Source organism: Hemiscyllium ocellatum, unplaced genomic scaffold (assembly GCF_020745735.1).
Source record: "Hemiscyllium ocellatum isolate sHemOce1 unplaced genomic scaffold, sHemOce1.pat.X.cur. scaffold_2842_pat_ctg1, whole genome shotgun sequence".
NCBI classification, from domain to species: Eukaryota; Metazoa; Chordata; class Chondrichthyes; order Orectolobiformes; family Hemiscylliidae; genus Hemiscyllium; species Hemiscyllium ocellatum.
In genome coordinates, this window is record NW_026868225.1 from 2,971 (window position 1) to 18,941 (window position 15,971).

At 44.4% G+C, this 15,971-nt stretch overlaps 1 protein-coding gene across 1 annotated transcript in view; it reads left to right on the forward strand.

Moving 5' to 3' along the window:
- Positions 1 to 368: 368 nt before the first annotated feature.
- adam15 (ADAM metallopeptidase domain 15) overlaps positions 369 to 15,971 on the forward strand; it is a gene marked incomplete at both ends in the record, with an annotated part of 60,140 nt that continues 44,537 nt past the window's right edge. Inside the window, 2 exons of the mRNA XM_060822975.1 lie at positions 369 to 445; positions 2,519 to 2,597. Coding sequence (XP_060678958.1) covers positions 369 to 445; positions 2,519 to 2,597 — 156 coding nt within the window. The remainder of the gene's footprint in view (positions 446 to 2,518; positions 2,598 to 15,971) is intronic.

The window sequence follows — 15,971 nt, forward strand, 5'->3', positions numbered from 1 at the left end:
ACCCCGTGCTGTCCCTGGGATGGGAGGGACAGTGTAGAGGGAGCTTTACTCTGTATCTAACCCCGTGCTGTCCCTGTCCCTGGGATGGGGGGGGGACAGTGTAGAGGGAGCTTTACTCTGTATCTAACCCTGTGCTGTCCCTGTCCCTGGGATGGGGGGGACAGTGTAGAGGGAGTTTTACTCTGTATCTAACCCCGTACTGTCCCTGTCCCTGGGATGTGGGGGCAGGGTAGAGGGAGCTTTACTCTGTCTCTAACCCCGTGCTGTCCCTGTCCCTGGGATGGGGGGGCAGGGTAGAGGGAGCTGGAGGTGGGTAAGGTGTTAATAGGTGTTGACACTGAACAGTTTGGTATTTTCTGAACGAACAGGAGACGCCCCCTCGGTCCCTGCTCTGCACCATCGAGTTGGAAGGGAAGGCGACCGTGTTGGATTTGGAACAAAATGAGTGAGTGTTGGCATCGCTGAAGATGTTGGTTCCCTCAGTCAGCTCAGCGCCAGTCGCTGCCCCTTTGGGGTTTCGTTCACCAATCTCTCTCGGCTCCAATCGTGCCCGTTTTGTTATCAACCGTTCCCCGAGTCCACTGGGTGGGTGGGTCAGTGCTGAGGGAGTGGGCGCTGTCGGAGGGTCAGTGCTGAGGGAGCGGGCACTGTCGAATGGTCAGTGCTGAGAGCGCAGGCGCTGTCGGATGGTCAGTGCTGAGGGAGCGGGCACTGTGGGAGGGTCAGTGCTGAGGGAGTGGACGCTGTGGGAGGGTCAGTGCTGAGGGAGTGGGCGCTGTGGGAGGGTCAGTGCTGAGGGAGTGGGTGCTGTGGGAGGGTCAGTGCTGAGGGAATGGGCGCTGTGGGAGGGTCAGTGCTGAGGGAGTGGGTGCTGTGGGAGGGTCAGTGCTGAGGGAGTGGGCGCTGTTGGAGGGTCAGTGCTGAGGGAGCGGGCACTGTGGGAGGGTCAGTGCTGAGGGAGTGGGCACTGTGGGAGGGTCAGTGCTGAGGGAGCGGGCGCTGTCGGAGGGTCAGTGCTGAGGGAGCGGGCACTGTGGGAGGGTCAGTGCTGAGGGAGTGGACGCTATGGGAGGGTCAGTGCTGAGGGAGTGGGTGCTGCGGGAGGGTCAGTGCTGAGGGAGTGGGCGATGTGGGAGGGTCAGTGCTGAGGGAGTGGGCGCTGTTGGAGGGTCAGTGCTGAGGGAGCGGGTGCTGTGGGAGGGTCAGTGCTGAGGGACTGTTTACACAGAGAGTCAGCTTCTCAGTGAGTGTTCCCACCAAGAATAACTCTCACATTTCCACCCAAACACATTGATAAGGTCCAACTTGGTTGAAATTAGTGCGCAGAGCTGTCCAGCACAGTCTGCTGGGAGAACCAAATTAAATTCATCGTTTCTGGCTGCCCACGGCCCATATCCATCCCTCACCAATCTCTCTCTCTCTCTCTCTCCCCATCTCTCTCTCTCTCTCTCTCTCTCTCTCTCTCCCCATCTCTCTCTCTCTCTCTCTCTCTCCCCATCTCTCTCTCTCTCTCTCCCCCATCTCTCTCTCTCTCTCTCTCCCCCATCTCTCTCTCTCTCTCTCTCTCCCCATCTCTCTCTCTCTCTCTCCCCATCTCTCATTCTCTCCATCTCTCTCTCCCCCATCTCTCTCTCTCTCCATCTCTCTCTCTCTCTCCCCATCTCTCTCTCTCTCTCTCCATCTCTCTCTTTCCCCATCTCTCTCTCTCTCCGTCTCTGTCTCTCTCTCTCTCTCTCCGTCTCTCTCTCTCTCTCTCTCTCTCCCCATCTCTCTCTCTCTCTCTCTCCATCTCTCTCTTTCCCCATCTCTCTCTCTCTCCGTCTCTGTCTCTCTCTCTCTCTCTCCGTCTCTCTCTCTCTCTCTCTCTCTCCCCATCTCTCTCTCTCTATCGTGGCCTCTCGCTCTCTCTTTCTCCTCTTTCTCTTTCTCCCATGTCTCTGTCTCTCTTTCTCTCTCTCGCGCTCCCCACATCTCTCTCTCCCTGTCTCTCTCTCTCTCACTCCATTTCCTCCTCTTACTATCTCTCACTCCCTGCCTCTCTCTCTCCCCAACTCTCTCTCTCTCCATCTCTCTCTCCATCTCTCTCTCTCACAGCCTCTCTCTTTCTCCTCTTTCTCTCTCTCCCATGTCTCTTTCTCTCTCTCACTCTCCCCACGTCTCACTCTCTCTCTCCCCGTGACTCTCTCTCTCTGTCTCTCTCTCTCTCTCTCTGTCTCTCTCTCTCTGTCTGTCTCTCTCTCTCTCTGTCTCTCTCTCTCTCTCTCTGTTTATCTCTCTCTCTCTCTCTGTCTCTGTCCCTCCACAGACACTGCCGGACCTGCTGAGTTTCTCCAGTCATTTCTGGTCTCATCTCAGACCTGCAGGGGCCTCTCTTCCCTGTGACCCCCTCCTCCCGTCAGTCTCGCCCTCCGTGAGGGTGACTCGGTGAAGATGAGGCCGAGGGAAACTGGGGAGTGATTGATGATGCAAGCGTCAGCATTGACATAGCGCCTCACTTCTCCCCTCTCCTCCCTCTCAGGCACCTCCTCCCTGGCAGACACCAGCTGATGTACTACCAACCCAACGGGACACTGGTGACGGAAAAGAACAGCGTTCCGGTAAGGGGTGTGCCCACACTCGGCACGGGCAGAGCACACACAAGGGATGGGGACTGGGAAGGGAGCATTCGGACAACTCGGTACAGTGTAGAAAACAGCAGTCCCTGTGTGTGTTATATTGAATAGCAGTCCCTGTGTGTATTATAGAGAATACCAGCCCCTGTGTGTGTTATAGTGAATACCAGCCCCTGTGTGTGTTATAGTGAATAGCAGTCCCTGTGTGTATTATAGAGAATACCAGTCCCTGTGTGTATTATAGAGAATAGCAGTCCCTATGTGTGTATTGTAGAGAATAGCAGTCCCTGTGTGTATTATAGAGAATAGCAGTCCCTGTGTGTATTGTGGAGAATAGCAGTCCCAGTGTGTATTATAGAGAATAGCAGTCCCTGTGTGTATTATAGAGAATAGCAGTCCCTGTGTGTATTGTAGAGAATAGCAGTCCCTGTGTGTATTGTGGAGAATAGCAGTCCCTGTGTGTGTTATAGAAATAGTAGTCCCTGTGTGTGTTATAGAAATAGCAGTCCCTGTGTGTATTATAGAGAGTAACAGTCCCTGTGTGTATTATAGAGAACAGCAGTCCCTGTGTGTAATGAAGAGAATAGCAGTCCCTGTATGTATTACAGACAATCGCAGTCCCTGTGTGTATTGTAGAGAACAGCAGTCCCTGTGTGTGTTAGAGAGAAGAGCAGTCCCTGTGTGTATTGTAGAGAACAGCAGTCCTTGTGTGTAGTATAGAGAATAGCAGTCCCTGTGTGTGTTATGGTGAATAGCAGTACCTGTGTGTATTGTAGAGAGTAGCAGTCCCTGTGTGTATTAAAGGGAATAGCGGTCCCTATGGGTATTATAGAGAATAGCAGTCCCTGTGTGTATTGCAGAGAAGTGTAGTCCCTGTGTGTGTTATAGTGAATAGCAGTAGCTGTGTGTAATGTAGAGAATAGCAGTCCCTGTGTGTATTATAGAGAAACGCAATCCCTGTGTGTATTGCAGAGAAGAGCAGTCCCTGTGTGCGTTATATAGAATTGCAGTCCCAGTGCATATTATAGAGAATAGCTGTCCCTGCGTATATTAAAGGGAATAGCAGTCCCTATGGGTATTATAGAGAATAGCAGTCCCTGTGTGTATTGCAGAGAATACCAGTCCCTGTGTGTATTATTGAGAATAGCAGTCCCTGTGTGTATTGTAGAGAATAGCAATTCCTGTATATATTATAGAGAATAGCAGTCCCTGTGTGTATTGTAGAGAATAGCAGTCCCTGTGTTTATTATAGAGAATAGCAGTCCCTGTGTGTATTGTAGAGAATAGCAGACTCTTGGTGTATTACAGACAATAGCAGTCCCTGTGTATACTATAGAGAACAGAAGTCCCTGTGTGTACTGCTAGAGAACAGCAGTCCCTGTGTGTATTGCAGAGAATAGCAGTCCCTGTGTTTATTGTAGATAAATGCAGTCCCTGTGTGTATTGTAGAGAATGGCACTCCCTGTGTGTGTTATAGAGAATAGCAGCCCCTGTGTATATTGTAGACAATAGCAGTCCCTGTGTGTATTATAGAGAATAGCAGTCCCTGTGTGTATTATAGAGAGTAGCAGTCCCTGTGTGTATTATAGAGAATAGCAGTCCCTGTGTGTATGGTGGAGAATAGCAGTCCCAGTGTGTATTATAGAGAATAGCAGTCCCTGTGTGTATTATAGAGAGTAGCAGTCCCTGTGTGTATTGTAGAGAATAGCAGTCACTGTGTGTATTATAGAGAATAGCAGTCCCTGTGTGTATTGTAGAGAATAGTAGTCCCTGTGTGTATTGTAGATAATAATAGTCCCTGTGTGTATTGTAGAGAATAGCAGTCCCTGTGTGTGTTATAGAGAATAGCAGTCCCTGTGTGTATTATAGAGAATAGCAGTCCCTGTGTGTATTACAGAAAATAGCAGTCCCTGTGTGTATTATAGAAAATAGCAGTCCCTGTGTGTGTTATAGTGAATAGCAGTCCCTGTGTGTATTATAGAGAGTAGCAGTCCCTGTGTGTATTATAGAGAATAGCAGTCCCTGTGTGTATTGTGGAGAATAGCAGTCCCAGTGTGTATTATAGAGAATAGCAGTCCCTGTGTGTATTATAGAGAGTAGCAGTCCCTGTGTGTGTTATAGAGAATAGTAGTCCCTGTGTGTGTTATAGTGAATAGCAGTCCCTGTGTGTATTGTGGAGAACAGCAGTCCCTGTGTGTGTTATAGAGAATAGTAGTCCGTGTGTGTTATAGTGAATAGCAGTCCCTGTGTGTATTATAGAGAATAGCAGTCCCTGTGTGTATTATAGAGAACAGCAGTCCCTGTGTGTATTATAGAGAATAGCAGTCCCTGTGTGTATTATAGAGAACAGCAGTCCCTGTGTGTATTATTGAGAATAGCAGTCCCTGTGTTTATTGTAGAGAATAGCAATTCCTGTGTGTATTATAGAGAATAGCAGTCCCTGTGTGTATTATAGAGAATAGCAGTCCCTGTGTGTGTTATAGAGAATACCAGTCCCTGTGTATCTTATAGAGAATAGCAGTCCCTGTGTGTATAATAGAGAATAGCAGTCCCTGTGTGTATTGTAGAGAATAGCAGTCCCTATGTGTTTTAGAGAGAGTCGCAGTCCCTGTGTGTATGAAAGAGAATAGCAGTCCCTGTGTGTATTATAGAAAATAGCAGTCCCTGTGTGTGTTACAGAGAATAGCAGTCCCTATGTGTATATAGAGAACAGCAGTCCCTGTGTGTATTGTAGAGAATAGCACCCCCTGTGTGTATTATAGAGAATAGCAGTCCCTGTGTGTGCTATAGAGAATAGCAGTCCCTGTGCGTATTATAGAGAATAGCAGTCCCTGTGTGTATTATAGAGAATAGCAGTCCCTGTGTGTATTGTAGAGAATAGCAGTTCCTGTGTGTCTTGTAGAGAATAGCAGTCCCTGTGTGTATTATAGAGAATAGCAGTCCCTGTGTGTATTTTAGAGAATAGCAGTCCCTGTGTGTATTGTAGAGAATAGCAGTCCCTGTGTGTGTTATACAGAATAGCAGTCCCTGTGTGTATTATAGAGAATACCATTCCGTGTGTGTATTATAGAGAATAGCAGTCCCTGTGTGTATTGTAGAGAATAGTAGTCCCTGTGTGTATTGTAGATAATACCAGTCCCTGTGTGTATTGTAGAGAATAGCAGTCCCTGTGTGTGTTATAAGAATAGCAGTCCCTGTGTGTATTATGGAGAATAGCAGTCCCTGTGTGTATTGTAGAGAATAGCAGTCACTGTGTGTATTATAGAGAATAGCAGTCCCTGTGTGTATTGTAGAGAATAGTAGTCCCTGTGTGTATTGTAGATAATAATAGTCCCTGTGTGTATTGTAGAGAATAGCAGTCCCTGTGTGTGTTATAGAGAATAGCAGTCCCTGTGTGTATTATAGAGAATAGCAGTCCCTGTGTGTATTACAGAAAATAGCAGTCCCTGTGTGTATTATAGAAAATAGCAGTCCCTGTGTGTGTTATAGTGAATAGCAGTCCCTGTGTGTATTATAGAGAATAGCAGTCCCTGTGTGTATTGTAGAGAATAGCAACCCCTGTGTGTATTATAGAGAATAGCAGCCCCTGTGTGTGTTATAGTGAATAGCAGTCCCTGTTTGTATTATAGAGAATAGCAGTCCCTGCGTGTGTTATAGAGAATAGCAGTCCCTGTGTGTATTGTAGAGAATAGCAGCCTCTGTGTGTATTATAGAGAATAGCAGTCCCTGTGTGTGTTATAGTGAATAGCAGTCCCTGTGTATATTATAGAGAATAGTAGTCCCTGTGTGTGTTATAGTGAATAGCAGTAGCTGTGTGCATTGTAGAGAGTAGCAGTCCCTGTGTGTATTGCAGAGAATACCAGTCCCTGTGTGTATTATTGAGAATAGCAGTCCCTGTGTGTATTGTAGAGAATAGCAGTCCCTGTGTGTATTATGGAGAATAGCAGTCCCTGTGTGTATTATAGAGAATACCAGTCCCTGTGTGTGTTATAGTGAATAGCTGTCCCTGGGTGTATTATAGAGAGTAGCAGTCCCTGTGTGTATTGTAGAGAATAGCAGTCCCTGTGTGTGTTATAGTGAATAGCTGTCCCTGGGTGTATTATAGAGAGTAGCAGTCCCTGTGTGTATTGTAGAGAGTAGCAGTCCCTGTGTGTATTATATAGAATTGCAGTCCCAGTGTATATTATAGAGAACAGCTGTCCCTGTGTGTATTACAGAGAATAGCAGTCCCTGTGTATATTGCAGAGAATAGTAGTCCCTGTGTGTGTTATAGTGAATATCAGTAGATGTATGTTATGTAGAGAATAGTAGTCCCTGTGTGTGTTATGGTGAATAGCAGTCCCTGTGTGTATTGTAGAGAACAGCAGTCCCTGTGTGTATTATAGAGAATAGCAGTCCCTGTGTGTATTGTAGAGAATAGCAGTCCCTGTGTGTATTATAGAGAATAGCAGTCCCTGTGTGTATTGAAGAGAATAGCAGTCCCTGTGTGTATTACAGACAATCGCAGTCCCTGTGTGTATTGTAGAGAACAGCAGTCCCTGTGTGTATTATAGAGAATAGCAGTCCCTGTGTGTATTATAGAGAATAGCAGTCCCTGTGTGTATTGTAGAGAAAAGCAGTCCCTGTGTGTATTGTAGAGAATAGCAGTCCCTGTGTGTATTATAGAGAATAGCAGTCCCTGTGTATATTGCAGAGAATAGCAGTCCCTGTGTGTATTATAGAGAATAGCACTCCCTGTGTGTATTATAGAGAATAGCAGCCGCTGTGTGTATTGTGGAGAATAGCAGTCCCTGTGTGTATTATAGAGAATAGCAGTCCCTGTGTGTGTTATAGTGAATAGCAGTCCCTGTGTGTATTATAGAGAATAGCAGCCCCTGTGTGTGTTATAGTGAATAGCAGTCCCTGTGTGTATTATGGAGAATAGCAGTCCCTGTGTGTGTTATAGAGAATAGCTGTCCCTGTGTGTATTGTAGAGAATAGCAGCCCCTGTGTGTAATATAGAGAATAGCAGTCCCTGTGTGTGTTATAGTGAATAGCAGTCCCTGTGTGTATTATAGAGAATAGCAGCCCCTGTGTGTGTTATAGTGAATAGCAGTCCCTGTGTGTATTATAGATAATAGCAGTCCCTGTGTGTATTATAGAGATTACCAGTCCCTGTGTGTGTTATAGTGAATAGCAGTCCCTGTGTGTATTATAGAGAATAGCAGCCCCTGTGTGTGTTATAGTGAATAGCAGTCCCTGTGTGTATTATAGATAATAGCAGTCCCTGTGTGTATTATAGAGAATACCAGTCCCTGTGTGTGTTATAGTGAATAGCAGTCCCTGGGTGTATTATAGAGAATAGCAGTCCCTGTGTGTATTGTAGTGAATAGCAGTCCCTGTGTGTATTGTAGAGAAGAGCAGTCCCTGTGTGTATTGTCGAGAATAGCCGTCCCAGTGTATGTTATAGAGAATAGCTGTCCCTGTGTGTATTACAGAGAATAGCAGTCCCTGTGTATATTAAAGGGAATAGCGGTCCCTATGGGTATTATACAGAATAGCAGTCCCCGTGTGTATTGCAGAGAATACCAGTCCCTGTGTATATTATAGAGAATAGTAGTCCCTGTGTGTGTTATAGTGAATAGCAGTAGCTGTGTGCATTGTAGAGAGTAGCAGTCCCTGTGTGTATTGCAGAGAATACCAGTCCCTGTGTGTATTATTGAGATTAGCAGTCCCTGTGTGTATTGTAGAGAATAGCAATTCCTGTGTGTATTATAGAGAACAGCAGTCCCTGTGTGTATTATAGAGAATAGCAATTCCTGTGTGTATTATAGAGAGTAGCAGTCCCTGTGTGTATTGTAGAAAATAGCAGTCCCTGTGTGTATTGTGGAGAATAGCTGTATCAGTGTGTATTATACAGAATAGCAGTCCCTGTGTGTATTATAGAGAGTAGCAGTCCCTGTGTGTATTATAGAGAATAGCAGTCCCTGTGTGTGTTATAGAGAATAGCAATTCCTGTGTGTATTATAGAAAGTAGCAGTCCCGGTGTGTATTGTAGAGAATAGCAGTCCCTGTGTGTATTGTGGAGAATAGCTGTATCAGTGTGTATTATACAGAATAGCAGACCCTGTGTGTATTATAGAGAGTAGCAGTCCCTGTGTGTATTATAGAGAATAGCAGTCCCTGTGTGTATTATAGAGAACAGCAGTCCCTGTGTGTATTGAAGAGAATAGCAGTCCCTGTGTGTATTACAGGCAATCGCAGTCCCTGTGTGTATTGTAGAGAACAGCAGTCCTTGTGTGTAGTGTAGAGAATAGCAGTTCTTGTGTGTATTGCAGAGAATAGCAGTCCCTGGGTGTATTGTAGGGAATAGCAGTCCCTGTGTGTATTGTAGAGAATTGCAGTCCCTGTGTGTATTATAGAGAATAGCAGTCCCTGTGTGTATTATAGAGAACAGCAGTCCCTGTGTGTATTGAAGAGAGTAGCAGTCCCTGTGTGTATTACAGACAATCGCAGTCCCTGTGTGTATTGTAGAGAATAGCAGTCCCTGTGCGTAGTGTAGAGAACAGCAGTCCCTGTGTGTATTGTAGAGAATAGCAGTCCCTGTGTGTATTGTAGAGAATAGCAGTCCCTGTGTGTGTTGTGGTGAATAGCAGTAGCTGTGTGTATTGTAGAGAGTAGCAGTCCCTGTGTGTATTATATAGAATTGCAGTCCCAGTGTATATTATAGAGAACAGGTGTCCCTGTGTGTATTACAGAGAATAGCAGTCCCTGTGTATATTGCAGAGAATAGTAGTCCCTGTGTGTGTTATAGTGAATATCAGTAGATGTATGTTATGTAGAGAATAGCAGTCCCTGTGTGTATTGCAGAGAATAGCAGTCCCTGTGTGTATTATAGAGAACAGCAGTCCCTTTGTGTATTATAGAGAATAGCAGTCCCTGTGTGTATTAAGGAGAATAGCAGTCCCTGTGTGTATTATAGCAGTCCCTGTGTGTGTTATAGAGAATAGCAGTCCGTGTGTATATTATAGAGAATAGCAGTCCCTGTGTGTATTGTAGAGAATAGTAGTCCCTGTGTGTATTGTAGAGAATAGCAGTCCCTGTGTGTATTATAGAGAACAGCAGTCCCTGTGTTTATTATAGAGAATAACAGTCCCTGTGTGTGTTATAGTGAATAGCAGCAGCTGTGAGTATTGTAGAGAGTAGCAGTCCCTGTGTGTATTACAGAGAATAGCAGTCCCTGTGTGTATTATAGAGAATAGCAGTCCCTGTGTGTATTGTAGAGAATAGCAGTCCCTGTCTGTATTATAGAGAATAGCAGACTCTATGTGTATTACAGACAGTAGCAGTCCGTGTGTATATTATGGAGAACAGCAGTCCCTGTGTGTATTGTAGAGAATAGCAGTCCCTGTGTGTATTGTAGAGAATAACAGTCCCTGTGTGTATTGTAGAGAATAGCAGTCCCTGTGTGTATTTTAGAGAATAGCAGTCCCTGTGTATACTATAGAGAACAGCAGTCCCTGTGTGTATTGTAGAGAATAGCAGTCCCTGTGTGTATTGTAGAGAACAGCAGTCCCTGTGTGCATTGCAGAGAATAGCAGACCCTGTGTGTATTATAGAGAATAGCAGACCCTGTGTGTATTATAGAGAATAGCAGTCCCTGTGTGCATTGTAGAGAATAGCAGTCCCTGTGTTTATTGTAATGAATAGCAGTCCCTGTGGGTATTAAAGAGAATTGCAGTCCCTGTGTGTATTATAGAGAATAGCAGTCCCTGTGTGTGTTATAGTGAATAGCAGTCCCTGTGTGTATTATAGAGAATAGCAGTCCCTGTGTGTATTATAGAGAGTAGCAGTCCCTGTGTGTATTGTGGAGAATAGCAGTCCCTGTGTGTATTACAGACAATCGCAGTCCCTGTGTGTATTGTAGAGAACAGCAGTCCCTGTGTGTATTATAGAGAATAGCAGTCCCTGTGTATATTGCAGAGAATAGCAGTCCCTGTGTGTATTATAGAGAATAGCAGTCCCTGTGTATATTGCAGAGAATAGCAGTCCCTGTGTGTATTATAGAGAATAGCACTCCCTGTGTGTATTATAGAGAATACCAGTCCCTGTGTGTATTATAGAGAACAGCAGTCCCTTTGTGTATTATAGAGAATAGCAGTCCCTGTGTGTATTGTAGAGAATAGCAGTCCCTGTGTGTATTATAGAGAATAGCAGTCCCTGTGTATATTGCAGAGAATAGCAGTCCCTGTGTGTATTATAGAGAATAGCACTCCCTGTGTGTATTATAGAGAATAGCAGTCCCTGTGTGTGTTATAGAGAATACCAGTCCCTGTGTGTATTATAGAGAGTAGCAGTCTCTGTTTGTATTATAGAGAATAGCAGTCACTGGGTGTATTGTAGAGAGTAGCAGTCCCTGTGTGTATTATAGAGAATTGCAGTCCCTGGGTGTATTATAGAGAATAGCAGTCCCTGTGTGTATTGTAGAGAACAGCAGTCCCTGTGTGTATTATAGAGAATAGCAGTCCCTGTCTGTATTATAGAGAATAGCAGACTCTATGTGTATTACAGACAGTAGCAGTCCGTGTGTATATTATGGCGAACAGCAGTCCCTGTGTGTATTGTAGAGAATAGCAGTCCCTGTGTGTATTGTAGAGAATAACAGTCCCTGTGTGTATTGTAGAGAATAGCAGTCCCTGTGTGTATTTTAGAGAATAGCAGTCTCTGTGTATACTATAGAGAACAGCAGTCCCTGTGTGTATTGTAGAGAATAGCAGTCCCTGTGTGTATTGTAGAGAACAGCAGTCCCTGTGTGTATTGCAGAGAATAGCAGACCCTGTGCGTATTATAGAGAATAGCAGACCCTGTGTGTATTATAGAGAATAGCAGTCCCTGTGTGCATTGTAGAGAATAGCAGTCCCTGTGTTTATTGTAATGAATAGCAGTCCCTGTGGGTATTAAAGAGAATTGCAGTCCCTGTGTGTATTATAGAGAATAGCAGTCCCTGTGTGTGTTATAGTGAATAGCAGTCCCTGTGTGTATTATAGAGAATAGCAGTCCCTGTGTGTATTATAGAGAGTAGCAGTCCCTGTGTGTATTGTGGAGAATAGCAGTCCCTGTGTGTATTACAGACAATCGCAGTCCCTGTGTGTATTGTAGAGAACAGCAGTCCCTGTGTGTATTATAGAGAATAGCACTCCCTGTGTGTATTATAGAGAATAGCAGTCCCTGTGTATATTGCAGAGAATAGCAGTCCCTGTGTGTATTATAGAGAATAGCGATCCCTGTGTATATTGCAGAGAATAGCAGTCCCTGTGTGTATTATAGAGAATAGCACTCCCTGTGTGTATTATAGAGAATACCAGTCCCTGTGTGTATTATAGAGAACAGCAGTCCCTGTGTGTATTGTAGAGAATAGTAGTCCCTGTGTGTATTGTAGAGAATAGCAGTCCCTGTGTGTATTGTAGAGAATAGCAGTCCCTGTGTGTCTTGTAGAGAATAGCAGTCCTGTGTGTATTGTAGAGAATAGCAGTCCCTGTGTGTATTATAGAGAATGGCAGTCCCTGTGTATATTGCAGAGAATAGCAGTCCCTGTGTGTATTATAGAGAATAGCACTCCCTGTGTGTATTATAGAGAATAGCAGTCCCTGTGTGTGTTATAGAGAATACCAGTCCCTGTGTGTATTATAGAGAGTAGCAGTCTCTGTTTGTATTATAGAGAATAGCAGTCACTGGGTGTATTGTAGAGAGTAGCAGTCCCTGTGTGTATTATAGAGAATAGCAGTCCCTGGGTGTATTATAGAGAATAGCAGTCCCTGTGTGTATTATAGAGAATAGCATTCCCTGGGTGTATTATAGAGAATAGCAGTCCCTGTGTGTATTATAGAGAATAGCAGTCCCTGTGTATATTGCAGAGAATAGCAGTCCCTGTGTGTATTGTAGAGAATAGCAGTCCCTGTGTGTATTGTAGAGAATAGCAGTCACTGTGTGTATTATAGACAACAGCAGTCCCTGTGTTTATTATAGAGAATAACAGTCCCTGTGTGTGTTATAGTGAATAGCAGTAGCAGTGAGTATTGTAGAGAGTAGCAGTCCCTGTGTATATTACAGAGAATAGCCGTCCCTGTGTGTATTATAGAGAATAGCAGTCCCTGTGTGTGTTGTAGAAAATAGCAGTCGCTGTCTGTATTATAGAGAATAGCAGACTCTTTGTGTATTACAGACAGTAGCAGTCCGTGTGTATATTATGGAGAACAGCAGTCCCTGTGTGTATTGTAGAGAATAGCAGTCCCTGTGTGTATTGTAGAGAATAACAGTCCCTGTGTGTATTGTAGAGAATAGCAGTCCCTGTGTGTATTTTAGAGAATAGCAGTCCCTGTGTATACTATAGAGAACAGCAGTCCCTGTGTGTATTGTAGAGAATAGCAGTCCCTGTGTGTATTGTAGAGAACAGCAGTCCCTGTGTGTATTGCAGAAAATAGCAGACCCTGTGTGTATTATAGAGAATAGCAGACCCTGTGTGTATTATAGAGAATAGCAGTCCCTGTGTGCATTGTAGAGAATAGCAGTCCCTGTGTTTATTGTAATGAATAGCAGTCCCTGTGGGTATTAAAGAGAATTGCAGTCCCTGTGTGTATTATAGAGAATAGCAGTCCCTGTGTGTGTTATAGTGAATAGCAGTCCCTGTGTGTATTATAGAGAGTAGCAGTCCCTGTGTGTATTGTGGAGAATAGCAGTCCCTGTGTGTATTACAGACAATCGCAGTCCCTGTGTGTATTGTAGAGAACAGCAGTTCCTGTGTGTATTATAGAGAATAGCAGTCCCTGTGTGTATTGAAGAGAATAGCAGTCCCTGTGTGTATTACAGACAATCGCAGTCCCTGTGTGTATTGTAGAGAACAGCAGTCCCTGTGTGTATTATAGAGAATAGCAGTCCCTGTGTGTATTATAGAGAAAAGCAGTCCCTGTGTGTATTATAGAGAATAGCAGTCCCTGTGTGTATTGCAGAGAAAAGCAGTCCCTGTGTGTATTGTAGAGAATAGCAGTCCCTGTGTGTATTATAGAGAATAGCAGTCCCTGTGTGTGTTATAGAGAATACCAGTCCCTGTGTGTATTATAGGGAGTAGCAGTCCCTGTGTGTGTTATAGAGAATACCAGTCCGTGTGTATATTATAGAGAATAGCAGTCCCTGTGTGTATTATAGAGAATTGCAGTCCCTGTGTATATTGCAGAGAATAGCAGTCCCTGTGTGTATTATAGAGAATAGCAGTCCCTGTGTATATTGCAGAGAATAGCAGTCCCTGTGTATATTGTAGAGAATAGCAGTCCCTGTGTGTATTGTCGGGAATTGCAATCCCTGTGTGTATTATAGAGAACAGCAGTCCCTGTGTGTATTGAAGAGAATAGCAGTCCCTGTGTGTATTACAGACAATCGCAGTCCCTGTGTGTATTATAGAGAACAGCAGTCCCTGTGTGTAGTGTAGAGAACAGCAGTCCCTGTGTGTATTGTAGAGAATAGCAGTCCCTGTGTGTGTTATGGTGAATAGCAGTAGCTGTGTGTATTGTAGAGAGTAGCAGTCCCTGTGTGTATTATATAGAATTGCAGTCCCAGTGTATATTATAGAGAACAGCTGTCCCTGTGTATATTGCAGAGAATAGTAGTCCCTGTGTGTGTTATAGTGAATATCAGTAGATGTATGTTATGTAGAGAATAGCAGTCCCTGTGTGTGTTATGGTGAATAGCAGTAGCTGTGTGTGTTGTAGAGAACAGCAGTCCCTGTGTATATTGCAGAGAATAGCAGTCCCTGTGTGTATTATAGAGAATAGCACTCCCTGTGTGTATTATAGAGAATAGCAGCCCCTGTGTGTATTGTGGAGAATAGCAGTCCCTGTGTGTATTATAGAGAATAGCAGTCCCTGTGTGTGTTATAGTGAATAGCAGTCCCTGTGCGTATTATAGAGAATAGCAGCCCCTGTGTGTGTTATAGTGAATAGCAGTCCCTGTGTGTATTATGGAGAATAGCAGTCCCTGTGTGTGTTATAGAGAATAGCTGTCCCTGTGTGTATTGTAGAGAATAGCAGCCCCTGTGTGTAATATAGAGAATAGCAGTCCCTGTGTGTGTTATAGTGAATAGCAGTCCCTGTGTGTATTATAGAGAATAGCAGCCCCTGTGTGTGTTATAGTGAATAGCAGTCCCTGTGTGTATTATAGATAATAGCAGTCCCTGTGTGTATTATAGAGAATACCAGTCCCTGTGTGTGTTATAGTGAATAGCAGTCCCTGTGTGTATTATAGAGAATAGCAGCCCCTGTGTGTGTTATAGTGAATAGCAGTCCCTGTGTGTATTATAGATAATAGCAGTCCCTGTGTGTATTATAGAGAATACCAGTCCCTGTGTGTGTTATAGTGAATAGCAGTCCCTGGGTGTATTATAGAGAATAGCAGTCCCTGTGTGTATTGTAGTGAATAGCAGTCCCTGTGTGTATTGTAGAGAAGAGCAGTCCCTGTGTGTATTGTCGAGAATAGCCGTCCCAGTGTATGTTATAGAGAATAGCTGTCCCTGTGTGTATTACAGAGAATACCAGTCCCTGTGTATATTAAAGGGAATAGTGGTCCCTATGGGTATTATAGAGAATAGCAGTCCCCGTGTGTATTGCAGAGAATACCAGTCCCTGTGTATATTATAGAGAATAGTAGTCCCTGTGTGTGTTATAGTGAATAGCAGTAGCTGTGTGCATTGTAGCGAGTAGCAGTCCCTGTGTGTAGTGCAGAGAATACCAGTCCCTGTGTGTATTATTGAGAATAGCAGTCCCTGTGTGTATTGTAGAGAATAGCAATTCCTGTGTGTATTATAGAGAACAGCAGTCCCTGTGTGTATTATAGAGAATAGCAGTCCCTGTGTGTGTTATAGAGAATAGCAGTCCCTGTGTATATTATAGAGAATAGCAGTCCCTGTGTGTGTTATAGAGAATAGCAATTCCTGTGTGTATTATAGAGAGTAGCAGTCCCTGTGTGTATTGTAGAGAATAGCAGTCCCTGTGTGTATTGTGGAGAATAGCTGTATCAGTGTGTATTATACAGAATAGCAGTCCCTGTGTGTATTATAGAGAGTAGCAGTCCCTGTGTGTATTGCAGAGAATAGCAGTCCCTGGGTGTATTGTAGGGAATAGCAGACCCTGTGTGTATTGTAGAGAATTGCAGTCCCTGTGTGTATTATAGAGAATAGCAGTCCCTGTGTGTATTATAGAGAACAGCAGTCCCTGTGTGTATTGAAGAGAATAGCAGTCCCTGTGTGTATTGTAGAGAATAACAGACCCTGTGTGTATTGTAGAGAATAGCAGTCCCTGTGTGTGTTATAGTGAATAGCAGTCCCTGTGTGTA